This window comes from Momordica charantia (genome assembly GCF_013281855.1).
Source record: "Momordica charantia cultivar OHB3-1 chromosome 2 unlocalized genomic scaffold, Mcharantia_2.0 BLBB01000002.1, whole genome shotgun sequence".
Classification (NCBI taxonomy): domain Eukaryota; kingdom Viridiplantae; phylum Streptophyta; class Magnoliopsida; order Cucurbitales; family Cucurbitaceae; genus Momordica; species Momordica charantia.
The window spans coordinates 5978467-6006456 of NW_028275160.1; the positions used below are offsets into that span (position 1 = coordinate 5978467).

General features: G+C 37.8%; 6 protein-coding genes across 17 annotated transcripts; 3 read left to right on the forward strand and 3 right to left on the reverse strand.

Annotated features, from left to right (window-relative positions):
• Window positions 1–1434: 1434 nt before the first annotated feature.
• On the forward strand, window positions 1435–8470 carry LOC111017070 (transcription initiation factor IIA large subunit). 2 transcript variants are annotated; one of them, XM_088121267.1, is made up of 11 exons: window positions 1435–1794; window positions 2034–2204; window positions 2283–2465; window positions 2746–2794; window positions 2870–2928; window positions 3094–3219; window positions 4771–4932; window positions 7067–7130; window positions 7596–7762; window positions 7918–8001; window positions 8095–8470. In XM_088121267.1, the coding sequence occupies exons 1-11, from the start codon at window positions 1678–1680 to the stop codon at window positions 8116–8118; spliced, it is 1206 nt and encodes a 401-aa protein (XP_087977393.1). In that variant the 5' UTR covers window positions 1435–1677; the 3' UTR covers window positions 8119–8470. The 2 variants fall into 2 exon arrangements, with proteins under 2 accessions (XP_087977393.1, XP_087977394.1); XM_088121268.1 differs by having other exon boundaries at window positions 1437–1794; window positions 4780–4932.
• A 2913-nt stretch (window positions 8471–11383) lies between these two features.
• On the forward strand, window positions 11384–16385 carry LOC111017069 (ribulose bisphosphate carboxylase/oxygenase activase, chloroplastic). Of its 9 annotated transcripts, none has more exons than XM_088121263.1 (14): window positions 11390–11772; window positions 12057–12367; window positions 12446–12551; window positions 12850–12935; window positions 13825–14297; window positions 14746–15027; window positions 15119–15169; window positions 15259–15309; window positions 15398–15448; window positions 15539–15589; window positions 15677–15730; window positions 15825–15872; window positions 15969–16019; window positions 16110–16385. In XM_088121263.1, exons 1-14 carry the CDS (start codon window positions 11728–11730, stop codon window positions 16235–16237), a joined length of 1788 nt encoding a protein of 595 aa, XP_087977389.1. In that variant the 5' UTR covers window positions 11390–11727; the 3' UTR covers window positions 16238–16385. The 9 variants fall into 9 exon arrangements, with proteins under 9 accessions (XP_087977392.1, XP_087977389.1, XP_087977391.1 ...); XM_022292727.2 differs by having other exon boundaries at window positions 11396–11772; window positions 13825–14120; window positions 15536–15589; window positions 15822–15872; XM_022292724.2 differs by having other exon boundaries at window positions 11400–11772; window positions 15536–15589.
• On the reverse strand, window positions 16376–19296 carry LOC111017068 (pentatricopeptide repeat-containing protein At4g13650-like). The gene is made up of 2 exons (XM_022292721.2): window positions 16987–19296; window positions 16376–16820 (listed from the first exon to the last, which is right to left on the reverse strand). Exon 1 carries the CDS (start codon window positions 19127–19129, stop codon window positions 17261–17263), a length of 1869 nt encoding a protein of 622 aa, XP_022148413.1. The 5' UTR covers window positions 19130–19296; the 3' UTR covers window positions 16376–16820; window positions 16987–17260.
• Window positions 19297–20891: 1595 nt separating this feature from the next.
• LOC111017112 (Chaperone DnaJ-domain superfamily protein) lies at window positions 20892–24134 on the reverse strand. 3 transcript variants are annotated; one of them, XM_022292795.2, is made up of 6 exons: window positions 23994–24134; window positions 23695–23915; window positions 22885–23050; window positions 21653–21685; window positions 21406–21500; window positions 20892–21298 (listed from the first exon to the last, which is right to left on the reverse strand). In XM_022292795.2, exons 1-6 carry the CDS (start codon window positions 24025–24027, stop codon window positions 21062–21064), a joined length of 786 nt encoding a protein of 261 aa, XP_022148487.1. In that variant the 5' UTR covers window positions 24028–24134; the 3' UTR covers window positions 20892–21061. The 3 variants fall into 3 exon arrangements, with proteins under 3 accessions (XP_022148487.1, XP_022148485.1, XP_022148486.1); XM_022292793.2 differs by having other exon boundaries at window positions 23695–24031; XM_022292794.2 differs by lacking the exon at window positions 21653–21685 and having other exon boundaries at window positions 23695–24031.
• Window positions 24135–24293: 159 nt separating this feature from the next.
• LOC111017110 (Tetratricopeptide repeat (TPR)-like superfamily protein) lies at window positions 24294–26223 on the forward strand. The gene has a single exon (XM_022292791.2). The coding sequence runs from the start codon at window positions 24294–24296 to the stop codon at window positions 25935–25937; it is 1644 nt and encodes a 547-aa protein (XP_022148483.1). The 3' UTR covers window positions 25938–26223.
• LOC111017111 (transcription factor PCL1) lies at window positions 24587–27989 on the reverse strand. The gene is made up of 2 exons (XM_022292792.2): window positions 26363–27989; window positions 24587–24729 (listed from the first exon to the last, which is right to left on the reverse strand). Exon 1 carries the CDS (start codon window positions 27252–27254, stop codon window positions 26382–26384), a length of 873 nt encoding a protein of 290 aa, XP_022148484.1. The 5' UTR covers window positions 27255–27989; the 3' UTR covers window positions 24587–24729; window positions 26363–26381.
• Between the last annotated feature and the right edge of the window lies 1 nt (window position 27990).

The following is a 27990-nucleotide window of genomic DNA, read 5'->3' on the forward strand; positions in this document are numbered from 1 at the left end:
CAAAAAAATATACAACTTTCTAATGAAGTATGCTTGGATTTTGACATTAAGTACCTTTTTCAATTTAATCAATCAATCATTAAATAATTTGTTGATATATTCAAACAAACAAATACTGTGGGAAATCAAGTAAAGAACAACAATTAAAGTACATTTATTCACATTTATGTTTATAGTATTTAAGTCTCAGTCTAGCGTGGGATAAAATTCGATGTCAAGTAACTAATTTAAATTTGTATAACGCACAAGCACAACAATATAATTATGATTTATTTCTTCAAAAAAAAAAATATATATATATATATAATTATGATTTGTAGACAAAAATTCAGTTTTTAATAAGGGTAAATGTTATTTCAAAAAATTTCAAAATAAAGGTAAATGTCAAACTATTATCGATCAATTCAATTAATTCGTTTTTTTTGTCATAATATTCATGGTATTTTGTTGCAAATCTCATGTATTTTAAATTCTTCATTACGTAATAAATAAATTTATGAGCCCAAATATATAAAATATAGTATTTGATTTTTTAGATTTTTCTTAATTTGGTCAACTTTTGAACATTTTAAATGTATTAAAAAAAATCAATTAAGTCATTTCGTATAATAATGCATTTGTTTTGTTAAATGAATATATGATTGTGTTAGTCATGAGAGTTGATGAAAAGTCTGAATTTTGTTGATATGTCGCTTAAATAGCATATTTATATGTTCAAATAATTTTTAGGGATGTGGATATATCCAATCACGAGGTTTAAAGTTCGAATGCCCACTCCTATATGTTATATTTGAAAAAAAATTATTTATAAATAAAATACAACAGAATTTCATGGAAGAACATAGTTGAAATGCGTTTAAAGATAAAATTGAGAATTTTAAAAGATCAATAATTAAATTAAAAATGAACGACCATTTCTTATATTTAACTAATATATATGAAGTTAAAATATTATATTTGGTCTCTATGGTTTAGCTTGGTTCTTTTTAATCCCTATACTTTCTACTTTGTTACTGGATTTTGAAAATATTAATTTTGGTTCATGTACTTTTAAAAAATAGTTATTTTACTCACTTTATCTTATTTTTAATTTCATTTTTTATAACAATTTTAGCACGTCACTGCATCTACATTTGTTGAAATGTAATCATGACTTTATATTATAGAATTTGTATTAAAATTTTGAAAATATTGGTAAAAATATTACTTTTTTTAAATACATAAGCTAAAACAAAAATTTTAAAAATAGAGAAACAACATTTTAAAAGTATACCACGAAAATAATATTTTAGTAATATTTATTGTCGACCATACCGGACCGGAAGAAAACCGGAAAATAAGGCTGAAGCAGATTTCGCCACGTGGATCCTTGCATTATAATCGGATGCAAACCTATTTATATTCCACTCTTTATTCTCTCTTTCTTGTCCGCCTCTCTCCTCTCTCCCCCCCCTCTCTCTCTCTCTCTCTCTCTCTCTCTCTCTCTCTCTCCCCTCTCCCTCTTTCCCTCGCCTTCTCTGCCCTCTTTTACTTCACAGAACTCTACAAATCCCAGAAGCTTATTCGGATCCCATGGATCTTATTCATTGAGTCTTCTCTCCAATTTTCTCGAAGACTCGGTTCCTGGGTTTCGCTAGTGGAGGGTATCGGAGGTAGACAGAGCGAGGCGGATCCGTTATGGCGACTTCGACGAGCTCTATCTACATCAATGTCATCGAAGATGTCATCAACAAGCTTCGCGACGAGTTCATTGATAATGGTCCTGGAGAGGACGTTCTCAAGGAGCTTCAAGGAGTAATAATTCTTTATCTCCAATCTTGAAAATCTTGTTATTCTTCTTTGCCTTATATTCTTAGCTTCTCTAGCAAAATAAAATATATGTTTTCTTTTCTCAATTTATTTGAAGGAATCGATAGAATTTTTTCGGTGATTACCTTATGGGTTTGATCCGATTGTTTCTAGGGTTTTGAGGCTTTGAAGCTAATTTAAGCTGTGGGTTTAGCTTATTGTCTTTGTTAATGGGATTTTTTTAGATGTGGGAGGCGAAAATGATGCAAGCGGGTGCCGTTAGCGGTCCCATAGAGAGGTCTGCGCCATCTAAGCCCACACCCGGAGGTCCGATAACGCCGGTTCACGATCTCAATGTTCCGTATGAGGGGACTGAAGAGTACGAAACTCCCACAGCTGATTTACTCTTTCCGCCGGTGAGAAATTCTGTCCCTTCTACTAAATGGTTTCACAAGTTTGTAATTTAATAATCGAAACGGTTCTGGCAATTGTAGACGCCATTACAAACTCCAATTCAAACACCTTTACCGGGAACTGCGGACAACGCGATGTATAATGTTCCTACTGGACCCAGTGACCACTCTGCATCTGGAACTGATGCTTCTCCAGCTGCTACCACTCCTGGAGGTAGTGCTAATAATGTTGAGGTCAGATCTGGAAGGCCAAACCCATTCATGGTAATTACTGCTTGATTTTGTTGCCACTGGCAATCTTTACATTTTCTCATTCCCTGCAGTTTTCCCCACTTCATATCATCATTATTGCAGTATTTTTTTCTGCCTTTATTTATTTGATAAGAGGAAGGGTTGTAATGAAATCTTGGCCGCTGTCAATTTGATTTTGAGGTGGAAGAATGGAATTGATATGGTTTTTACTATAAACATTTTAAAGTATGCTGTTGATAGTTGAATTGGCATTAATTGGGGTATTTGATAGACTTCTACGTTATTGTTTCAGCAACCTCCTTCTTGGATGGGTCAAAGAACTCCTGTAGACGTTAATATTGGTGAGTTTAGTTTTGAAGGAGTGAAAAAATTTCCACACCAATAATTCTGGATTAATATATATTGCATTTTTGTAGCCTATGTGGAGGGGCGTGATGAAGCAGATAGAGGAGCCTCTCATCAATCCCTCACACAGGTAACTCCTTTCCTGATTCGTGTTGTCATCTTGGAGAAGATTGTTGCCTGATGTGAAACCACTGTAAAATTCATCTGCTTCTGATTTTAAATTACTCCTTGCTGCCATTTATCTATAAGCACAAAACTTGAGTGTGATGTTTCAACTTAGGGAAACAATTTTCAGGACTTTTTCATGATGAACTCTGGAAAGCGTAAGCGTGAAGATTTTGCTTCCCAGTACCAGAATAATGGATTTATACCGCAGCAAGATGGAGCTGGAGATGCTGCCAATAGTGTCTTTGAGATTGAGGTTCTGTTTCTTACTTCTTGTCAGCACTCTAGGAGATCCTTTTCAGCCTTGTACTTGTATGCCAATTTTCTTTCTCATATCATGAAGAGATCGAATTTCAGTTCATAGTCTTGTGTGAGTGAAAGTTAGGAACAACAGCAACAATGTCTTCTATTTTTCTTATAATTGTTTTTCTTGGATGATTGTCATGTACATGATGTAGCATTCTAACATATGGAGCCATGCTACCTCCTAATAACTTACTAAGGCATGTTTTAGTTTGCCTTCAATTTAGGGAAACCTTTCAAATATATATATTTTTTTGGTTTATAAGTGTATAAGATATAAAATTAATATTTGATGTGGAAACTTCCTCTGTTATTTTTTCCATCGCTATGGGAAACAACACACAATAACTCAAAATGAACTCCACAAGTGAGGGAAAAGTGACAGTTTCACATTCAAGTTCAATTACGAGCTCTATTTATGTAATTTGTAAAATCCCAGACTATTAGAGAGGTCGGTCTCTAGTTTACAACCTGATTCTTATTTTCCAATTGCCTCAACAACATAGATGCTAGCTCTATGACAAACTCTCTTTAAGTATTTGTAAAACACCAGACTATTTGGATTAATGACAGTCTTTGAAGGACTATTGATAGATTGCAGTAACCAAATCTTAGTGACTCCTCGATACTCTCAAGCAGCTAGAACAGTACATCCTTGCAAATTTATTAAGGATTCATACGAATATTCTAAGATTGCTTCCTCTGTATTTTTCCCCATGCTCTACTCTCAACACCCTCTGCCTATTTCCACGGGTGTAGATGGTAGTTCCAGCTGCCCATAATACCATCAGCAAGCTAGAGGGAGGCCAAAAATGAATGTCGATTTATTAACCTCAGATCCTGGATTCACTCATTGTTTCAAATATTGGACCTGCCTTTGCTGGGATGATGGAACTTTGGTTTTCCTTTTAGCATAGAGAGAGCTCTGACTATGATGACAAACTCACCCTATAGTACTTTTCATTAAGTATGACAGCTCGTCATCCGTGCTAACTTTAGTTTTTAAGTATGATAGCTCGTCATCCGTGCTAACTTTAGTTTTTCTGTTTTTGAAACATTTAAATTACTCCATTCACCCATTTAAACATACTAGGGAGTTCCAAAGTCTGATAGTGAATCTGGCGAAGGAAAAATATGAGATATTCTCTTTTTTTATAGTGCCACGTTCTTGAAGACCATAGGTTTTGTCTCAGAGTAATTTTACACTTCAGCTTGATTACAATATTCACCCTCAAGTTTTGTGCTTTAAGTGGTTACGATACTTGATTTGTACTGTTTTTATTTTCCATTTAATTTCTGTGATTCATTTATCTTCTCTTTTGACCCATGCTGTTTGCTTTATTTCCTATATATGCGCTGAAGTTGCTAAAAGGGAGAATATCCTGTCGAGCTTGTTCCAAAAAATTTTTGAGTTAAATTGTTTACAGTCATTACTTCATAGAACTCACGTGATTACATTTTGCTGAATGCTTGTGATCAGTCTTTGAAATTCCTTAGTGGTAAGCTTTTGCAGATAAGTGGATACAACGCTACCGATGGTAGACCCAGCAGTAGAACTTCTACAAACAGTGTGGCATCATCACATATAGCAAGATCATTATTGAAGATTCCTCAACTGGATGGACCAATACCGGATCCTTATGATGATGTGCTTTCTACACCCAATGTTAGCTCTCTCTCTTCTCCCAAAAGCTGTAGAATTATCTATCTTTAAAGTAACGGAATAGTTTATATAATAATAACAGAAATCTTAAACTTGTTTAGGCTTCTTTTTACTTATCTCTATTATTTGTTTTGATTTTGCAAGATCTTCAGAACAGTTACTTTCTGCCATTCTCTCTTGATTTTCCTTTCTTCATCTGTCTGTAGAAGTTAGGCATCTTTTTCATGTTTTCTTATAAGGATGTCCATTGATTTTTATTTTTTACATAGACTGGTCTGGATGGTACTGGTACAATGCCTTCTGGAGCTTTGTACAAGGCACAGACTTGTCATGTACTTCATTAAAGCAAGGGAATTTATTTGTTTAAAGATATTAAAACCTTACTCAATGAAATCAAATTAAAGCATGTCAAATTGCACACTCAGTCACAGAAATAAAACACACAAAATAACTTTTTTTTTTTTTTTGATAAGAAACAAAATATGTGTATTCAAAACAAGAAGGCCCCTAAAAGGGATACAAACAAAAGGCGGAGGGTAGAGCTAACCCTCTCCAAAGCTCTATACAATCACCGCTTTCCAATCTTGTGTAAGCAAAAGAAGATTGTAGTTACAAAAAACTTTCTTGTGTAGTAAAGCCCGCCAAGAAGCTAGATGCTTAATATTCACACAAAAAGAATCTAACAAAATCAACTTATCTTCAAAAAGCCGACTATTCTGTTCCTTCCATATCGACCATAAAAGAGTCCGGGCCGCACAATTCCAAAGAACCCAAGCTTTGCCCTTGAGCTGCCTTCCTCCATAATCTTCAGCAATGAAATCCTCAATTCTTCTAGGAATGCAGAGAGAGAAATCTAGCAAAGAAGCTATAAACCCCCAAACTTTTGGAAACAAAAGGGCAATGGAGAAATAGGTGGTCCACTGTTTCATTGTTGCTCATACACATTGCACACAGAGGGAGATAGATTCCAATGAGGTAATTTCCTCTCAAGTTTATGCAGTATTTACCCCTCTATAGAATAAAGTCCAAATGGAGAATTTTAGGGACTCTAAAATTTCGTATCAAGTTTTCTGTAGCTGAATTAAGTTTAGAAGAAGGGGACGTGAGAGCCATGAAGGCTGAATTGACTGTGAAACGGCCGGAGGGGTCCGCTTTCCACCATAAAATGTCCCTTCCATTTCCGATAGCTGTACCTTCTATTTGTTCAGTGAAGTTTGCCCATCTACTCATTTCCCCTATTTTTCAGTAAAACACACAAAATAACAATAAAAATGTCAAAGCTGTTTGTTAAGAAGGTGCTCAATAATGATAAAAAAGTCAAAGGCATATGATAACAATCGTGCTTAACCAATAAATTTTCTGTTGTGGGATTGCCTAGCTTCTTTCTAATTGTTTATATTAAAGGTTATGAAGGTGTTTGGCTTTTGGTTGTTGATGGAAGACAAAATTATTTGAGCAAGTCTCAAGATTTTCAGCGTTGGCTAAATTAGCAACCAAGAATACGACCTAGTGATCCTCCTCTTTCTAAGAAAGATATACCATAGCCATGATAGCTTAGATAATGCGAAAATGTTTATTTAAGTATTGCTAATAAACACCAGCAAATATTCTTCATTCTGTTGCTTTTGCTTAAAGGTGCTAAAAATGTTCGTTCTCTAGTTGGTTATCAAGTAAAGAAACAAAACTATATAGTTCATAGATAAAATCCCAATAAATCTGTACTTTTCAGTATTTTGGAAGTCTTCACTTTCATGTTTGATGTAGAGAGGTGTTCCTGGATTTGCGCATTTTCTGTGGTCTTGTGAAGTCTTAGTTTACTGTTTATGATCTAATAAAGAGTTCTTTCACTTTATAGTTACAATTAATTACTTGTAACATGGGATTTCGTTACATTGGAGTTTGGACATGCTAGGGATTTTAGCAGTTTTTTGATTCGTTTGATTTTTGTTGTGTTAATCTTATGCGTTTCTTGTGGTGATTTTTTTTTCCAATGAGATGGGATACTTTTTTGTGATTATTGAAATCCTTCATATCATAATTAACGACTGTGATATTCCTATTGCTCTTCTTCCACTGAGTTTGTTTTGTGTTTCATATTTCCATAAACGTTAATCAATATTTCTTACATCTCCTGCAGATATACTCTTACCAGGGTGTCTATAATGAAGACTACAACGTAGCAAATACACCAGCACCTAATGGTAAATCTTGTGAAAGATGTCTTGATGATTGCGGCTATTTATGAAAAGGATGAAATTTTGTTTTCTTAATTCTCATTGGAGAAAAATCTTGGTCTCATTCATCGAAAAGGAAAGCTTTAAAATTCAATTTTGATCTTGATTTTTCATATTTTAGTTTGGTCCCTAAATTTTCATGAATTTTCTCATCTATTTAATAAAATTTTCAAGTCACCCAATTTTGAACTTGATAACAGACCTAATATGTGTGACTTAAAACATAAACTGGCTGGGTGCCATGTAATATGCCACAAAAATTATGCGACAAGAATCAACATAGATTCTATGTAACTGAAGGATGAAAATTAACCATTCGAAAGGATAAGAATCAGCAAAACAAGGGTGGAAGTTAAGATTCGAAAGAGAATTTAAGTCGAAACAAAATTCTCTCAAAATGTTGATATGTTGCCTGTTATTTGCTCTTGACAGACCCACCAGCTAGCACTCCTGCTGTGGTCACTCAGGATGACGTTGGCGAGGAGGAGGAGGATGATGAGCCTTCATTGAATGAAGACGATGATGACGACGACTTGGACGATGTGGATCAGGGAGAGGAGTTGAGCACACAGCATTTAGTTTTAGCTCAGTTTGATAAGGTACTTCTTCACTCTTGGTTGGTAGGTGCAGGTGTAGCATATGCTAGAGAGCATCTTCAGAAATCAGAATCCAGCATGCCATAAAATATTTGCTCTTATATTCTCATAATGTAATGCACCTAATATTTACCGTATAATATACCTTTTTGGGATAGGTTACTCGTACCAAGAGTAGGTGGAAATGTACACTAAAGGATGGAATCATGCATATTAATAACAAGGACATTCTCTTCAACAAGGTGATTTCCCTCCCCCCCCCCCCCCCCCCCCCCAAAACTACTAGTTACATACTAGCCGACTCGGTTCTAATGGAATCTTTGCGCCTCTTACAGGCAACAGGGGAATTCGACTTCTGATTTTTATTGGAGACATTTCATCGGGCGGTTATCGGCAGCGTCTTGCAAGAAGTCGAGAAAAGTTCATTGGGTTGTTTAAGTTGTCTGTCTTCAGTTAATATTTGTTTTGTGAAAGCACGAGGGAAAAGGACATAGTTGAGATTCCTTATGATCATTTTGTTGAATGTTGTTAGCGTTTTGTATATAACGAATGAGAGCTCTTTTGGCCTTCAATGCATGGCAACTTCGAGGATTTTCCAGAAAAAGTTTACCATTGCTCTAATGGAATATATTTGTAACCCCCAACTTCGTATACTGTGGACTTACTTTTTCTTCTTCTTCTAAATAATGAATTATCGCATTGTTATTCAAATTTTTACTGCTATAATCCGTTACTCTTATTTCTCCTCAATTAGGGTTGCATGTAACGAACCCGGAAAAGATTGAATAGAATTGAGTGTTTCAAATCGCCTCTGATAGATTTCCTACGAGCAGTGAATTTGATTCCAATGATCGACGATAGTTGCAGAATGTTCTAACCATTTTCTTAGCTTCTATCAGTTTTCAATCTCTCTCGTTAGTTGCAGAATGTTCTTACCATCTTGATCTTGAATTTTGAGTAGAACTCTGAAGGTGAGAATATTATGTGACGTTAATTCTTTGGTTAGTGCATTATCTGATTTGATTGGAGTTTCTCTATGGTAAATTTTATTGGCAAGAACAGATTCAGGGTTGAGATTTGAGAGTAGAAAACAAAGTAGTGCAAATGGATTAACGAAATGCATTGATAAAGAAGGAAGTGGAAAACGAAGCGGCTGTTAAATTATGAGCAGGACGTGAGAGATTTCCCGCGTTACAACAAATAATCAAACAGAAGATAAAACCAAAGCATTCATGGCGTCCTTAATCCAAGCGGCGACACACACACTGTACATGGAGCACAAAAACACGAGGCGCAATTGCGAGCGAAGCGATCATATCATATCTCTTCTCACGATTCACGGCGTGTTACTGGTCACCATGCACTGCGATTGAAAGAAAGTAAACAGAGTGGAAGGATCGGGGAACGCCGCCGCCACCGCCGGATGTTGCCAGCCACCAGGAGCTGCAAAACAGATACCTCGTTGGTCACCGCCGCCGTCTACGGCATTTTCGTTTGCTGCTGATACTCTATTAGTATTATTTTCCTCCGTTTCCGGCCAAGGTTGCGGCGACAAAGGGAGCGGCGACAGAAGAGGAAGAATCGCTTTCGAAGAAGTCTCGGCACCACCAGGAGCCATGGAGGTGCTCGAAACTTGATCGAGATGAAGACTCGCCGGCGCTTGCTTCTGTAACCTGGTCGGAGGTTTAGGTATTCTGGATTTGGCCTTGTGCTCCTTCTCCATGGATGCTCTGAGAAAATCGATGACGGCAGATTGATTCGCATTCATTGTGGGAGAATTATAGGGCAAACGAAGAACACGAAGAGAGGATAATAATAAGAACTTGTTCTTGGAAACCGGTCGTTGGTTACGAAGGTGGATGGTCACGAATCGCGAAACCAAAATTTCATTTCATAATGGTTTCGAAGGACGGGTGGAATGTCAGAGATCAGGTACGCCTTTAACGATTTTCTGCCATAACCGACCGTCTTTATTTGGTAATTCAAAACGTTTTTGCTTTCAACCACCTTCTTTTTTCCCTTTCCTGAAGAACAGGAAGGGAAGTTTAAGCCCTTCAATGGAGACCCTGAAAAGTGAAACATCCCTTTTTTAGGCAAAGAGAAAATGGAAAAAAAATATTACATTTTTGTCTTTATCTTTATTTATTTATTATTATTCTTTTAATTTATTGCAAAAATTACAGCCTCTAACTTTAGAAAAAAAAATAAAATGTTTTAGTTGTTGAGCTATACTAATATTGTTTATTACAATCACACCTACATGAGACTTTCAATTTCAAAATTTTGTATTTAAGTCCTTAAATAAATATTGCAAAATGCACCCATCATTTTTAAACTAGAGTGATGTTATAAAGAATTACATAATTGTTATAATTTAACTCAATTTTTTTAACTCTCTAATTTTTTTAAGTGCAACAAGAAGATGTGGAGTGATGGGTTGAACACTATCTTCTTAATTGACTATACATGTTTTAACCAATTGAGTTAGATAGGTAACAACTCTCTACCACAATAAGAACCATTAAAAAAATTTAAGCTCTAAATAAAAAAAAAATTGTAGTAAAGAATTCGGGTATGATTGTAATAATCTTGTAGTTAGAGAATTTGATTGAAACAACACTAATAATTCAGGGAAGTTGGTGCATTTTCCAATCTTTTTAATGGTAAAGCAATTTTACAAGTTAGGGTGATACTTGTCTCGCCAATAAGGTAAATCCAATGGGTCTGTTGATTATGGGCTCAACCAAAATATAGGCTGGTTGAAACTTACTGCCCAATCATGAGGCCACATAATTCCTGCAATTATTTTGGTAACAATGGCCGCTGGCGTCGGTGATCCAACATGTATATGCAGAATTATGGGCCGATGATCAGACCCACTTTGCAAAAGTGGACGAAGGATTGTCAATCAATGCCACAACCTTCGTTTCAAATGTCATTCAGTGCCACATCTTTCTTTTTTCTTTCTGTTTTCATTTTCAATTTATCTGATGTGGGGTTAGCTGGGTTCTTCTTCTAAATTTCTACTTAGCTCGCGCTTAAAGCCTTAAATTTTAATTTTTTAAAGGCCCTATTTTCACTATTTTCATTCTAGAACCTAAAATAAATATTGACAAAAGAGGGTGTGGCACTGAATGACGTCAAAAATTTTGATGTTCAGCGAAAATTTTGCATCCTGAACTTTTAATGAAAAATTTGACCATAGAACGAACTGTACTCCACATGAAAATCATAACTAATTCTGCAAGAATTGCTTGGAGGAACTCAATAGATTAAATATATTGACTTTTCAACTACTTAGCTTTGTGCTAGAACTGTAACTATCTAAATATGTCAGGGCTCTTGAAAAACTAACTGCATTTTGAAGGGCCATTGCATCAATATGCTAGAGGGTATCCATTTGAAGTAGTATCCCAAAGAGATAAGGAGTGCTTGTATATGGCACATCAAAGTCCCCCGATTTTTGTTTATATTTATTGTGATAGAAAGCAGTATTTTTGTTTTCTTTCCCACAGGTCTTTTAGGATATGTCTTGAATTATTCTTGGGTTTTAGCTACATGGGCACAGTACAGGGCCATGCTGTATGGAGGAAGTTTGTGGTTTCAGTGTTATATAAAATACAAGCAAAAATATAAGAGCTCTGGTTTCTTCTTTCACATCCACTTTTTACGTGGTGCAGAGGAGGGCTTAAATCGCAACCTCAACAGTCGCTTTAGATTAAGCAGATTTGAGAATCATGTTTCTTTAGTAATTTAGCTGAATAGCTGCCTTAGTTTGCCACGTGTGTGGTTGTGAATATCAGTTTCCAAGACTCCTGAAGAGTTCATTGGGACTGTAACAGAAGAGGCTGAACAGCCAATTTCTACTAGCTTGAGGATCCTCGCTGGATTGTTCATCCATTTTGAGAGGAGGGTACGAGGCAGCAGTAAGAATTTCACTGCTTCACACCCACCTGAGCCCTTAATCCATGGCTGCCACGGTTTCAACCATTGGAGCTGTTAATAGAATAACGGTACTGTCTCTTACCGCCTTTAGTTTCCATGCAAGTCTTTTGGGTTATTTGATGGAGAATACCATCAGTTTATTGAATGATTTCTTCTTTTTTTCTCTGGGTTTCATTTTTCAATCATAAATGTCATATTATTTAGGGCATTTGGAAGTGACCAAAATCACTTTTGTATTGCCAAAACCAGTTTCATTCAAGACATGCAAAGAAATAGAAAATTTCATTGTCACTATAACTTCTACACATACCATTTACATCTTTGTATTAAAGAAGTTTTTGCTTATATGCAGTTAAACAACAGTAACTATGGGGGTTTAGTGCCGAACTCTGCTTTTTTGGGCAGCACGTTGAAGAAGGCTAGTTCCAGATTCACCACCCCAAATATGGTGACTGGAAACTTCAAGATTGTTGCTGAGGACGATGAGGAGAAGCAGACCGAGAAAGACAGATGGCGAGGCCTTGCTTTCGATACTTCTGATGACCAACAAGACATTACCAGAGGAAAGGGACTGGCGGATTCTCTTTTCCAAGCTCCCATGGGGACAGGAACTCACTATGCTGTCATGAGTTCATATGAATATGTTAGTGCTGGACTTCGACAGTAAGTGTTAAATATAGAAATTTTTATTTGGTTGGGAGATTCTTATGCTATTTTACTTATGGTATTACTATGTTTCAGATACAATTTCGACAATAATGTGGATGGATTTTACATAGCTCCAGCTTTCATGGACAAACTTATGGTTCATATTGTCAAGAACTTCATGAGCCTGCCGAACATTAAGGTTAAAAAGAACAATACTTAAAAGTACTGACCGATTAGTACTCATTTTCTTGCTAACCACCACTACCACTAAAAATTTGAAAGTTCTTTATCTTTTCTAAAAACAGAAGAGAAAAATCTCCCTTTTGCATTCCTCTTTTTTATTTGTAAAAAATTTAATGGTGGTTAACAAGAGATAATTGCTCACTGGTCAGTACTTAAGTCTATTTGGTTAAAAATATGGCTCGATTTTCGATAGATGGTAGGGTTATTGTTTGTATTTCATTGCTAACTTTTCTAACTTCTGGGTTGCATTTTAGGTTCCTCTCATTCTGGGTATTTGGGGAGGCAAAGGTCAAGGGAAGTCTTTCCAGTGTGAGCTTGTCTTTTCCAAGATGGGAATCAAGTAAGTTCATGACCTAGCTAGTCCTAAGGGAGTTTTTTGGAAGGTTCTTTTTTAATATATATATTTGTTAAATTCAAGTTTAGTCCCTAAACTCACAAAGTTGTATATAGTAGGTCCTTGAAATTTAAAAAATGTCTAATAAGTCTCTAAGCTTTCAATAGTGTGTCTAGTAGGTTCTTGAACTTTTAAAAGCATCTAGTAGATCCTTGAATTTTCAATTTTGTTTATAATAGGTTGTTTACATATTAGACCTTTTTTTTTCCTTCTTTCTTTCTTTCAAATTCAAGGGCCTACTATCAAACATGAAATTGAAATATTAAGAATCTGTCAGACACAGAATTCAAAAGAATATCTTAACAAGGACCTATAGCATTTTTTTTTCCGCTTTCATTTCACTATTGAGGTCGCAAAGAGGGAAGTAGTAAGGCTCCTATTAAAAGTAAGGGTGAGCTCGATGGGAGTTGGAGACACTGTAGAAGTTGAAGTAGTATGATTTCGAGTAAAGGGGGTAAAAAATCGGATTGATAAGTTCAAAAATTCTAAAAGCATAAGCTAGTGATGCTTTTAGCTACTGGACTATTGTCATCTAGCTAGGGTGCAACACTCCACTGCTTTACCTAGCAATACAATGCTTGTATTGTTCTCCCACAACTCTATTTTCATGGGTTAGGACAATTTTTTAAGTGCAGGGACTTATTAGATATAAGATTGAAAGTCTAAGGACTTATCAAACATTTTTTAAAGTTCAAGAACATATAAAACACCAGTCTAAAAGTTCATGGACCAAACTTGTATTTAATCTTTCTATCTTTCATACATATTGGTAATGTATTTCTTCTCCCTGATATATTGTTGGTCTTAATTTTGTTTAGTTATGATGAAATTTCAGCCCTATCATGATGAGTGCTGGGGAATTGGAAAGTGGGAATGCAGGAGAGCCTGCAAAATTGATCAGGCAAAGATATAGAGAGGCGGCTGATATCATCAAGAAAGGGAAAATGTGCTGCCTTTTTATCAATGATCTTGATGCTGGAGCTGGAAGGTTTGGTGGGACCACTCAATACACAGTGAATAACCAGATGGTAAATGCTACTCTTATGAACATTGCTGACAACCCAACCAATGTGCAGCTACCAGGCTTATATAACAAAGAAGAAAATCCTCGAGTTCCAATCATAGTAACTGGTAATGACTTCTCGACATTATATGCCCCCCTCATCCGTGATGGTCGTATGGACAAGTTCTATTGGGCTCCGACTCGAGACGACCGTATCGGTATCTGTACTGGAATATTTAGGACCGATGGTGTGTCTAAGGAGGACATTGTCAAACTTGTTGACACCGTCCCAGGGCAGTCAATCGGTAAACTTTGCAAACTTGGTACAGCTGCATAATGAAATCTCATGTTAAATCAGTATCACTATTGAACCAAAAAACTTAAGTCGATGAGTTACAACACGCCTCCGCAGTCCTCACTTATGAGCTTGGGAACTTGTACCCCCAACTAGTGGTAATCAATATTAATGGGAAAGAGATGACGTTACAGGAATTCGAACACAAGACTTTCTACTCTAACACCATGTTAAATCACAAGTTTAAGTTGATGTATTACAGTAAATTTGATCATTTATTCATATTCTAAAACCTAGCGCTTCTCAGATATATCAGTAACCAAGCATTTCTTAGTGGAAGAAGAATGTTGCCATGCATAAACTAATTTCTTTATGGAATATTCTGGTTGAGCTAACTGGAAATGATTCTCTCTTATAAATGTATAGCATAATTTAGAAGTTGTATTACTGTTTTGCAGACTTCTTTGGTGCTGTGAGAGCTCGAGTTTATGATGATGAAGTTAGAAAGTGGGCAGCGGGAGTTGGAGTGGAGAGCATTGGAAAAAAGCTTGTTAACTCAAAGGAAGGTCCCCCAACATTTGACCAACCTAAAATGACACTCGAAAAGCTGCTCGAATATGGCAACATGCTCATCCAGGAGCAAGAGAATGTGAAGAGAGTAAGATTGGCTGACAAGTATTTGAAAGAAGCTGCTCTTGGAGATGCAAATGAGGATGCTGTTCAGTCAGACACTTCTTATGGTAGGCAACTTTTACTTCCAAAGTCTGAGATTTGATAATCTGTTTTCTAAAATTTAATCTACACTAATTCTTCTCTGTGTCAATGTTAAAGAAGCGGCTGGAAATGCGAATGAGGATGTTGTTCAGTCAGAAACTTCTTATGGTAGGCATCTTTTACCTCCAAAATCGAGTCTTATAATTTTTTTTCCTGAAATTTAATCTACTTTAATTCTTCTTTTTCTAATTTTATAGAAGCTGTTGGAGATGTAAATGGGGATGCTGTTCAGTCAGAAACTCCTAATGGTAGACATTTTTATCTCCTAAGTTGTGTCTTGATAATTTGTTTTCTGAAATTTGTTCTGTATTAATTCTTCTTTGTTCAATTTTAAAGAAGCTGTTGAAGATGCGAATGCGGATGTTGTTCAGTCAGAGACTTCCAATGGTAGGCAACTTTTACCTCCAAAGTTGTGGCTTGATCATTTGTTATCTGAAATTCAAGCTACATTAATTCTTCTTTTCCAATTTAAAGAAGCTGCTCTTGGAGATGCAAATGAGGATGCTGTTCAGTTAGGAACTTCTTATGGTACGGCAAATTTTACCTTCAAAGTCGTGTCTTGATCATTTGTTATCTGGAATTCAAGCTACACTATTTCTTTTTTCAATTTTAAAGAAGCTGCTCTTGGAGATGTAAATGAGGATGCTGTTCAGTTAGAAACTTCTAATGGTAGGCAACTTTTACCTCCAAAGCTGTGTCTTTTGATAATTTGTTTTCAGAAATTTAGTCTACATTAATTATTCTTTTTAAAATTTTATAGAAGCTGCTGGAGATGCAAAAGAAGATGTTGTTCAGTTAGAAACTTCAAATGGTAGGCAAGTTTTAGATTTTACATTCGAAGTTTGTTCTTGATCATCTTTTTCATAAATTTAATCTACATTAATTCTTCTTTTTTCAAATTTTAAAGAATGTGCTGGAGATGCAAACAAGGGTGATGTTCAGTCAGGAATTTCATATGGTAGTCACATTTTACCTCCAAAGTCGTGTCTTGATCCTTTGTCTTCTGAAACTTAATCTACATTAATTATTCTTGTTTTCAATTCTAAAGAATCAATGGAGGAAGAGCAGCGCAACAAGTTAATATCACTGTTCCTGAAAGCTGTGCAGATTCATCTGCAAAAGACCATGTCCCAACAGCCAGAATCCACAACAAAAGCTGCCAGTTTTGACTCTTAGGAATTTTTTACATGTACTGATTATATACCAATGCTTTTTGATGAAGCAAATACCATTATGCTCCAGTATTGTACATTGTTGTTGTAATAAAACTTCACCGTTAGCTTAATATCATTGAATAATAGACAAAATTGCTAGTTACCATCAATACTCCCGATGTACTTCCAATCCAAAGTATTTACATCGATTATATACTGAAAACAAAACAGGAACTAATTCAATCTGCCCATGCAGGCGATCTCAGCAGTCAATCCTGCATTTCTTGTTTGAAACTTGGAACATTCTCTTTCTTACAGAACTAGTCTGGAGGCAGGAAATTTTTTCTGATAAGCTTTAGCTCCAGGAGCTCCTTTCTCAGTTTGGAAGGATGCTCTGTGTGTACCATTTTCTTTCTAGTCATGAAAGGTACATTCTTATTCCTCCCTCTTTCTCTTACAAGCAACTACAGATATTGATTGGTATAACACATCTGCTTCTGGTGCACCTCAAAATGATGCATAAACTCTTTCTCCTTACTCAGCGTGACTTCAGAGGCTTCTCCTGCAGAAGCATAGCTTAATTCTGAACATTCCAAATGGTTTACCTAGACAATCAAAATTGGGGTAAAGAGAATCAGAGATGTATTTTTAGTATCATTTCCCCCCTTAAGATCATTGACTCAACAGAAATAGAAAAGGGAATGAATATCTTATTCTCCTTCTGAGCCTCAATATCCATAACCTCAAAAAGTTCATAGATGAAGTGAATACAAGTGAAATCCCCAGGTGGTTGATCATAAACGAGTTGGTTCTGAATAAAAACATAAGTAGATGTAGATGAGCCTTGTGGACCCAGTATCTAAGAGAATACACCTGAAAGTGTTGAGGAAGTTTATCAAGATTATTCCATTAATACTCCACTTTACTGAACTGGCTATCAACCACAATAGAGAAGTGTTTATACTGTCAACCATCCGCCTTGTTGGATCATAAATATGTTGAATTTTCTTTTCAGCCAAAATGAGTGTTTATCCTTTTATTGAAGTCACATCCAGCTGAAACCAGGATTTTTCTTAACTCCTCTGTTGGACATGAGCCTCCTTACCCTAGCAGCATCATCCCAGTTACCATCTCTCACCAACACATTTGACAGCATGATGTAAGTTGCTGGGTCATGTGGGTATAGTTGCAAAATTTTTTTTGCGGTACGAATGGCAATATCCTTATTTCCATGAATTAGGCAAGCACTTAGCAAAGATTTGTAAATAGATGGTCCTGGTTCAACTGTGATGCTTTCGATGAAAGCTTCGGCTTCATGAAGATTTCCTGCTCGACCGAAGAGGTCAACCACTGTAGCATAATGCTCCAGTTTTGGAGGTTCAAGCAAATTACTATTTATCATCAAATTGAAATATTCAAGTCCCTTATCCAGCAAACCAACGTGGCTACAAGCAGTGAGCACAGAAAGGAACGAGGTATTATCTGGTTTGACCGATGTCCTTCTCATTTGCTCAAACAAGTCAATGGCCTCTTCACCACGTCCATGGTAAGCACATCCTGAAAGCAATGAATTCCAGGATATTAAGTCATGTTCATTCATCATTGAGAACACCTTCTTTGAATCACTGATAGCACCACATCTAGCATACATGGACACGAGGCCATTTTGGACAAATAAATTTAAGGCAAATCCAGTTTTATAAACTAGACCATGAATTTGCCTTCCTTCTTCCAGAGCTGAAGTAATCCCTATGGCCCTAAAAATGCTTGTAAATGTGAAAAAGTCTACATCAATATTTGCCTGCCTCATCTGAATAAAACATTCCAAAGCTTCCTCACCAATGCCCAAGTTAGAAAAACCAGCTATGACTGCATTCCATGAAATCTGATCGAACATTGTAATGGCCGAGCAAACCTTCCTATAGTCCTCCAAGCTACTGCAACATTCGGAATATGCAGTAACAAGGCTAGCGGCTATATAGTTATTACTCTCGAACCCTTCCGCTATTATCCGACAATGGATTTGCTTGCATTGATGAAAATTGTGAGAACTAGAAAATGAACTTAGCAAGCTATTATAAGTCATATAATTTGGTTTAAGATCCAGACGCAGCATTGCTCGCACCAAAACCATTGCCTCATCCGGTTTCTGATTCCGAGCGTACCCAGAGATCATTGAAGTCCAAGTAAAAACATTTCTGTTTGACATTATATTGAACACCCTCCTTGAATCTTCAAGGTTGCAACACTTCGAGTACATGTCGATTAGTCCAGTACCAACAACAACATTAGATGAAAACCTTAGTTTCAAACTAAAACAATGAAGTTGACTTCCAAGCTTTCCATCTTGTAACTGAGAACAGCCCACAAGAACACCAGATAAACTAAAGGGTGTGGGTTCTATCCCCACATTTAGCATCTCCAAAAACAAAGTAATTGCCATCTCTGGTCTGCCAGCTTGTAAATAACAAGTAACCAAGGCATTCCAAGAGACAACATTTGGACACTCCATTTCATCAAACACCTTTTGGGCGTTCGACATAGAACAATATTTACCATACATATCGACAAGAGCACTAGAAATATAAGCATTGAGAGAGAAACCCAACTTGACAATGGCTGAGTGGACTTGAATTCCCAAATCCAGATAGCCAGATTTTGTGCATGCGGATATGGTTTTGCTGAGAAGGTGAGGGGTGGGAGAAGACGCATTTCGCAGCAATTGAAGCAGGAGCTCGATGTCGAAATTGTCTGATAAATTGTGTTTTTGGGTAACATGTCGAAGGCTGGGTTCTGAGTGAGTGTGATTACGAGAAATCGAAGCTCTGAAACTTACGTGGCTGGGTATCCAGAAGGAGGCCTTGAGAAGATGAACAGCGCTCCGTAGGCGGCGGGTGGAGCAGGAGCAGTACATGGCCGCATGTTTGTTTGATCGAAGCGCCGGCGGTGCCGAGAAAACTTCAAATTGAACAAATTTGTTTGAACTTTGAAGCCGGTTCAAATTTCGAACAACTTGTTAATGGAACAGTTTGGGTTCATAAAACCAGCGAATGGTGCTTGCGGCTGTTGATCCACCGCCACAAGGACTTTTTTTTTTTATTTAACTCGATATATAGGTGGTATTCGAATTCACAATTTTTTTTTTATCTTAATTCATTGATTTTTTTAAAATTTTATATTTAATAAATTTTGTACTGTTAACTCTTTTGGTTTGGTTTATGCTATCAAACATCTGAATCTACTTGAAATCAGTATATTGCTTAGTTTATAAATAATATATTACGTAAGTGTTAAACGTGCATATTTAATAATAAGGATTAGGAAAATACTCGGTTAAAAGATCTATATGTCCTAACCGTCATTTGAACGTTTGCAAAATAAGAGAAAGAAATGTTGGGGTGAATTTATCAAAAGAGCTTAAACTATAAGGTATTTTCTCACAAAATCATCCTTCAAAGGTGTCCTTTAAAAGATGCACGCTTAACTTTGGAATTTTTACGATTGAGTCATCGAAAAGGAAGGTGCACCTTATAGGTAGTAACTATCAATTCTTTTAAGCCTTTCTTGACTATTCTTTCATGATCTCAGAATGCCTCTCATTCGAATATGGTATCGATTCATTCATATGCCCCTCCTCTCGAGCGTTACACTATAAGATGCAATAAATGGTGCATTATAGAATACGCTAAAGATTACATTAAAATCGTGTTAAAAAAGCATCATAAATGTTGGCAGAGCTATTTTTTAGTGCGACATAGTGCAACCCTAAATATAGTACAGCTCACGCACTAAAATAGTGCTACTCTAAAAACAGTCCATGTATTAATAAAAATAGTGCTGCACTAAAATAACGCAGCTCATGTGTTAATGAAAATAGTGCACTCATGCACTAAAATATTTCAGCTCGCAATATAGTGCGGGGCATGCTATAGCGCAACCCTTGCACTATTATAGAATGCTGTAGCGCTTTAATTAGCGTGTCTAGTGCATAGCACCGCCAACCTATGCGATAGTGCGCCCACCTTTAACGTTGCTCAATACACGACCCTTGTCCTATAAATTTGTAAGAGATGCAACCCTTCAAGGTATGTCATTCTCATATACTGAGCATCGGAATATGGTAGGTCGACACCACGCCGACATCCACTCACCTTCTCTTTTTACAGGTCGCAGACCCAACCTCTCCTTAATCCCTCGGCAATCGATCCGATTGATCAACTCTTGACCCGACCAACTTCCCAAAAATTGCATCAACAAGAAATATAAAATATTATTATTGTTTTTTAAATCTAAAGATTCTTTATGAACTTTTTAAATTATAAAGATTAAAAATTATGTTTTTCCTATAAAGGGGGAAAAAATTAAGGGTCCAAACTTAGGACCAAATTCAACCCATGTGATTAAATAATTTTTAATTAAAAAAATGGGTTTGTTAGGTGTTTCGTGCATTAACCAATTCCCATAACTCAACTGATCAAGAGTGAAATCTTCACCCACATGTTGAAAAAACAGTGTTTCTTTAATTAAAAAATAAATTTGATTTGAGAATTACGTGCATCTCCTATTTATTAAGCTTTGTAATACCCTGAAATTTTCCTTAGTGGGGATTAATACTACAATTTGTTTTTTTTTATATATATTAAAAAGGAGGGAACAATTCGAACTTTTTGGAAGTGTACATTTAAGGCCTCTGTGAGCAGCAAGAATTTTAAAAGAGAAAATTTCAGTTCATCGGAGTTCATGGCCAAATATTGCCAATCTCAACCAAATTATACGCCATTTGAATGGCATCACACAAGATAATTTGAAAGACCCAATTTGATGTTCTCTTGACAGAAAGGCCATGCTATAAGCCTAATTCCTTCTTCAACTTCAAAAGAGTGGCTTCTATCTCGTCGATATTCTCCTCGATACTACTGCTCTTGCTGGCCTGATCCCGAACACCATTTCTTGCTTTATCTGCAGTGGAAGTTCTGAAAGAATCTGCCTTCCCAGATGCTTCTTCATCGTTGTTTGTTTCATCTTCTGAATCAGTTATGTTGAGTTCTTTCTCAAGAAACTCTACAAATTCCTCCCCAATTTCCTGAAATATGTAAATTTGCACTTAAACAAGGAATGTAAAGGCTCCATTTTGCAATTCATAACATCTTTTTGGTGTTAATGAAATTTCCAACTGAATCAGCGTCTCACCGCCAGTTCTTCCCATAGGCTCTTTGGCGCCCCTTGCAAAGAAGCACTGGCCTCCCAGTTTCGAAATTCTTCTTGAAGATCCTTAAAGAAGTCCCCTGTAAAGAAAAAAAAAAGACTTTAGTTACCCAGACAAAATTTACAGGCAATACAAAGGGGAAAATCAAGGATGTTTAGCTAGTTCTGTTCTGAAATAAAGCAGACGATAATTCCCGTCTGCATTAATCCTGTCAGAGAGAACAAAATCTACCTAGTGCTATTTGAACATCTTCGAAAAAATTACCTGCAGCATAATGAATGGAAGTGTTCTTAAATAGAAGAAATGAACAACACTAAGAGGAGAGAACAACAGAGAAACATCACCAAATCCTTTCAACAGCTAAACATACTTAAGAAGAGTTCTGCATCATATGTAAACATGCTAATAAATCCGAATTATTATTGAAGAGTGCAAAAAATATCATTTGGACTCGCACAAAACAGCATTACATGAATGACATTTTGTTTAAGTATAATTCGCAGCGATGCAGTTAAATTAAAATGTTTCCATTGACCATGCTAAATTTTATATACAATTGGCCCCAATTCTCAAAAACCTTTGGTAAATGAGCCGTGGTCTCACATACAGAGTATCCCTTCTAGTAAGTAGTAATATTAAATATGTTCCTTCACTTTGGACTGAAGAATACAAATGAGTAGCTGCTTTTGTTTGGGGTTAAATTACAGGTTTGGTTTCTGAACTTTGAGAAATAATTGAACTTTAAAAATTGCCCAATATACTATTAAACTTCCAATGTTGTGTCTAATAAATCCCTAATCTTTAAAAAGTATTTAGTCGAGGTGCGCGCAAGCTGACCCGGATACACGGATTCCAAAAAAAAAAAAAGAAATGTTCCTGAACTTTTCAGAGTTCAGAAACCAATAGGCTATAGATACAAATTTAAAATTAAAAGTTCAAACATATGTTAGACACATTTTAAAATTTAGAGAGCTAATAGACAGTAGATACAACATTGAAAGTTTGGATCCTATTAGACACTATTTAAGGGTCAAAGGCTTAATTTAAGGGTCAAAGGCTTAAAGTTCAGGTATGAAACGTATGATTTAAACTTTTTATTTTTTTAAGTAATAATCATAATCAACTGGTCAGTAACATAGAGACAGTCTACAAGCTCTATAGATCTTCCCTTAAAAGGCACCATTTACCATTTATACTATCATAAAGTGGTGAGTTTGGATTTTTTTTTTTTTTTTTTTTGGGGGGGGGGGGGGGGGGGGGGGGGGGTGGGGTATAGGAAACAGGGTGTTTGGAACTTCATTCATCTTTTTCAGTTACTTATTTACCGGCAACAAAAAAAGGTCTTGTGAAGCAGACAAAGAATTTGATAGGCAAACTCCAGACAACCAAATGGTCTACCATACATGCATATGATAATTACAAAAATGATAGAAGTTAATACGCTAAAAGCCTAAAGAGATTACCAAGTCCGTAAAATGGTTCTTCATCTTGGGAGTTTCTGTTTCGTTGCACTGACGAGTATGAAAAATCAGATCCACGATTCCCATAGTCATATTTCCTTTGAGATTCAGAATTCAGCAATGTGTTGTATGCATGCTTAATGCGCATAAAGTTCTCCTGTGCATTAGGCTAAATAAAGCAACAGAAAACAAAGGGATTAGTTGCATGAAATGAAAATCGAACCCAATCTCAGATGGAAAATCAAAAGAGCAATCTCAATTGAATGGTCAATTTCACTACCTGTTCGTAGACAACTGAAACAGAAGAACATAAAAATTACTCAAAAACTCAAAAGCTAGAGATGTCTTTCAAAGTTCATAGCATACAGCCTCTACATGAAATATATAACCAGAAGCAAAATCGAATTAGGTGCACGAGCTTAGAATCTATCCCACTTAGTCTTTCTTCCTTTCAAATTAAAAGACAATATTTTTAACTCGACTTTACTACTTTGTACCTTCGTGCACAAATTTCCATCTCTCATAAACTACAGAGCATTTGAGGTTGCAGTCGTTGTCTTAATAGAATAATACTCGTGGGAAAACAAGTTGGACAACTTAGTTTGCTAAAAGAAACGTCAGATAGTTCACTATTCAGATTGGACTACATTTCTCGCCAGAATACAAAGGCTGCCCAAAAGAATTAATCTAGTTAAGAGTGAATATCACTTGCATGATTACATCAGAATATCGTCCATTAGAACAATAACCCTAAGAAAAGCAAAATCCAGAAAACATAACTCAAAGATAGAGGGATAGAAATTACCCGATTACCTCTTTATTGACGTCGGGATGATACTTGAGAGCCAGTTTCCGATAAGCCCTTTTAATTTCATTCGGAGTTGCAGTTGGAGAAACGCCAAGCACTTCGTACGGAGACTCTCTGCGGCTCGCTCTCACAAGGCTCACGCGGCTCTTCCTCCGATAGGTCAAGTAACCAGATTCGAAGTTCTGAGGCGCGAACACCGGGTAGCTGAAGAATCGGCGGATGGATACTGAAGATTTTATATGATTTCGTGAAAAGAAAGTAGGAGGAGGATGACAAATGGATCTTGAAAAGGCGTCAGACATACAAGGGAAATTTTGCGCTGTGGCTAATTCATGCATATTCGTGAACTAATCTGCGATTCCCTTTTTCTTCTCTCTCGATCTGTTTTTCTTCTCATTTTACCAGAGGTTCCTGTTGAGACATTTGGCTTTCGGATTTGGTTTTGTCCTGCTTAAAATACGCCCTTCGGTGTTGCTTGTGGCCCTCATACGATGCCGTGTCACTTTTTTGCGTTGGATTAAATAGTTTTCTTACACAAAATTACTCATTTACCGTACCCTTCATATATCCCGCTGCTTCCATCGGCGTCGTCTTCTGCACTGGGATGCACTCTCTCGCCGGCGGTGCCGCATTTCGCAGGGCTCCGAGCAGATTTCTGGCCATCCGCCGTGGTTTTCTTTCCTCGTCCGATGCGTATGTTGAGCTCATCGAGACGTATGGGCGCGACCGAGAACTGAACTTCGGGAGGTTACTTCACGCTCGATTAATCACCAACGGACTAGCCCGTTTGACACATTTTGCTGCGAAGCTCATAGCGTTCTACGCCGCCTGCGGCAAGATCAAGGATGCCCGGATACTGTTCGACAAAATTCCCCAAACAAATCCCCGCCGGTGGATTGTCCTGATAGGCGCCTATGCTCGATCTGGGTTTTATACAGAAGCGCTGAGTGTATTCTGTGAGCTGCAGAGAGGAGGGTCGAGGCCTAGCGAGTATATAATTCCCAGCGTATTGAAAGCTTGCGGTCACCTCTCCGATAACCCTACAGGGAGAAAATTACATGGCTTAATCCTCAAATACTCGCTTGAATCCGATGCTTATGTCTGCAGCGCGTTGATAGATATGTATGCAAAAAGTGGGCAGGTTGAGAAGGCTCGGCGAGTGTTCGAATCAATGGCAGGGAAGGATTTGGTGGCATTGAATGCGATGGTTTCAGGCTATGCCCACCATGGGCTGGCAGAAGAAGCTCTGAATCTGGTGGAGGAGATGCAAGTATTTGGTGTAAAACCCAATCTGGTGACTTGGAACACGTTGGTTACTGGTTTTTCCCAGATGGGTGAGGAAGAGATGGTTCGTGAGCTTTTCAAAGAGATGGAAGCCAATGGGATCAAACCAGACGTAGTATCTTGGACATCTGTGATATCTGGGTTTGTGCAGAACTTTAGAAATGAGGAGGCTTTTTGTACATTTAGAAGGATGTTGAATGCTGGGTTCTGTCCAACTTCTGCTACAATCAGCAGTCTTTTGCCTGCTTGCACGTCGGTGGGGAACGGGAGGCGTGGGAAGGAGATCCATGGACATGCCCTGGTGATTGGAGTTGAAAAGGATGTGTATGTGAGGACTGCTCTGGTTGATATGTATGCAAAATGTGGGTATTTTTATGAAGCAAGGGTATTGTTTTGCAGGATGTCTGAAAGGAGCTCAGCTACTTGGAACTCCATGATTTTTGGCTATGCAAATCATGGATATTGCAGTGAAGCAATTGAGCTTTTCCATCAGATGAAGGATGATGATGAGAAGAAACTTGATCATCTGACTTTTACAGCAGTTCTCACTGCTTGCGGCCATTCTGGGATGGTTGATCTGGGAAAGGGTCTGTTCCAATTGATGCAAAATAAATATGGTATTGTTCCTAGAGTAGAGCATTATGCCTGCATGGTCGATGTGTTCGGTCGAGCGGGGAAGCTGGGTGAGGCTTATGATTTGATCAAGACGATGCCGGTCGAGCCAGATTTATATGTGTGGGGAGCTTTATTAGGAGCATGTAGGAAGCATGGAGAAATAGAACTTGCCGAAGAAGCAGTCAAACATTTATCAGAGTTGGAACCAGGGAGTGTTGGGAACAGCTTGCTATTGTCCGATCTGTATGCTAATGCAGGCAGTTGGGGACATGTTGTGAAGCTGAAGAGGATGATGAAGAAGAGGAAGCTGAAGAAATTTCCTGGGTGCAGTTGGATAGAGACAGTTTAGGAAAATCTTTCTTCGAAACAAAAGAGAATTTTGTACAAACTCCACGCATTGAACTTGAAGAAATGGTCTAACCAAGAGGAAAAAACGACAAAGGGTGGAAACTCCAGCTCCCAAATTAATGGATGTCAAAATGCTTCAAAAATGGTCTCTCTCAACATAATTTTTGGCAAAAATAAGCTGGTGTAGGTTGTAGTTCAGGAGAGATAACCCAGTAAACAAAATCTAAGAGACTCAAAATTTTCATTCAAGATTGAAATTACTCACTTCACTTTGTATTGTGGTCAAACACAGAGAGCTAGAGGGAGAGAGTGTGAGTAAGAACATGCTCCATTCAAGATCAAGATGAAATCTAGTCAAACTTCATTTTATCGTTCGGATTTTGGATTGGGAACATAATGAAAGTAAGGTGCAATATCAAACCCTACTTGTCGGTTGCCATTAGTATCAATCTTGCTGCCCTTTCGTGCTAAACGAGTGGGCCGGCGCGTTGCTCAGGTTAACCATTGGCATGCTGGTATGACTAAGACCGTGACCATGAGCTCCCATACCAAAATACATCATAGGCATCATCGGAGATGGCATATACGTCATCGGAAAAGTAGCCGGAAAACACCCGTTTCCTGGTGCATCGGGACTGGGAGCAGAATCCTGTGAGTTCTGCGCCATCGGCACCGGAACGAGAGCCTCGTCGGTGGTTGAGGATAGCTGCGTCCTCTTCAAGAAGAGTCGATACTTCTGTAGGTGGCTGGCAACGTTCTCGCGAGTCAATCCTTCCACGTTCATCAATTGCATAATGGCTTTGGGAGCTGCGTCTTTGAGCCCTAAATGAGAAACCACATCCACGAACCGCTTGTGCAATTGCGGAGTCCAGGCGAGCCGCGGCCGCTTCAAGGTTCGAGCCTCAGCCGCATCCTCGGTCAAATTCTTGACCTGAGGCGCTAAATTCACCTCTTCAACCAAATCAACCTTCCTCAATTTCCGTGAATCGGACCCCGACTCGACTGGATTAATCGTCTCGTCCGTCTCAACCATCATCGCGTCTTCACCCCGCGTCTCGAAACTTCTGTATCCTTCCGATTCTCCATCGCGTATATTCAGTAGCGTCGTATTCGACGCCGAATTAACATCCGATACAGTCCGACGAGGTTCCGCCAAGATCCGGAACGCCGAAGCGAGTTCCTGCGATATCAAAGATTGAGAAAGAGGGGTTACATTATCGGCGTCGGGCAGTCCATCCTCCCACAGAAGAACTCTTTCATCGCCATTAGCACAGCTATTAAGCCCACCAGAACAGTACTCCCGCGCCTTTTGCTCCATAACAAAGTTGCAGATTCTTTCGCCCTTCTATTCCACCGCAAACGGGATCAACACCAAATCGAATACTACTCGAGAAGCGTATTCGAATCTTGAAACCAGAGATAAACGAGGATGCGATTGGCAGGGAGATGTTTCATTTCGTTTGGGAGGCGGGAAAATCAGAGAAAATGTTAGCCAAAATAGGAGCACTGTCTCTCGGAGAAGGAGAAGGTCGGGACTCGGGACTCGGAAAAAGGCGATTCCGCGAGATATTTTTGAAACGGTTTAATATCGCTTTTCTTTTCATAATTGAGTTATACTCGCGAGAGTTCACTCGTGGTCAATACTCGCTTCGAAATTTTGACACGTGGACTTAGTGCATTACCAGCCCTCGATGATTCGGCGGGCTGAGAAAAAATTGCAGTTGGCCGCGTGATGGACTGACACCTGGAGCTGGACCTTTGTACTGCTCGCATTGGTTGAAGAGCACTGGTCTGATGATGCGTATCCACGTATTCAGCCCACGGTGTATTTTGATGGCTAATTTGGTAATTTAAAGGAAGTTATTGGGCCTGATTTCGTGTGAAGTGGCATTGGGCCGCGATTCGTATTAGCCCATCTGCGGCTTTTTGTACGTGTGGTTGGGTTTGGGCTGAGGGACATTTTAGACCTATCCTAATTCCACGAGTTGCAAATATTAACCCACTCAAATGATATTTATTTGTAAATAAATAGGCAAAATACATTTTTAGTTCGT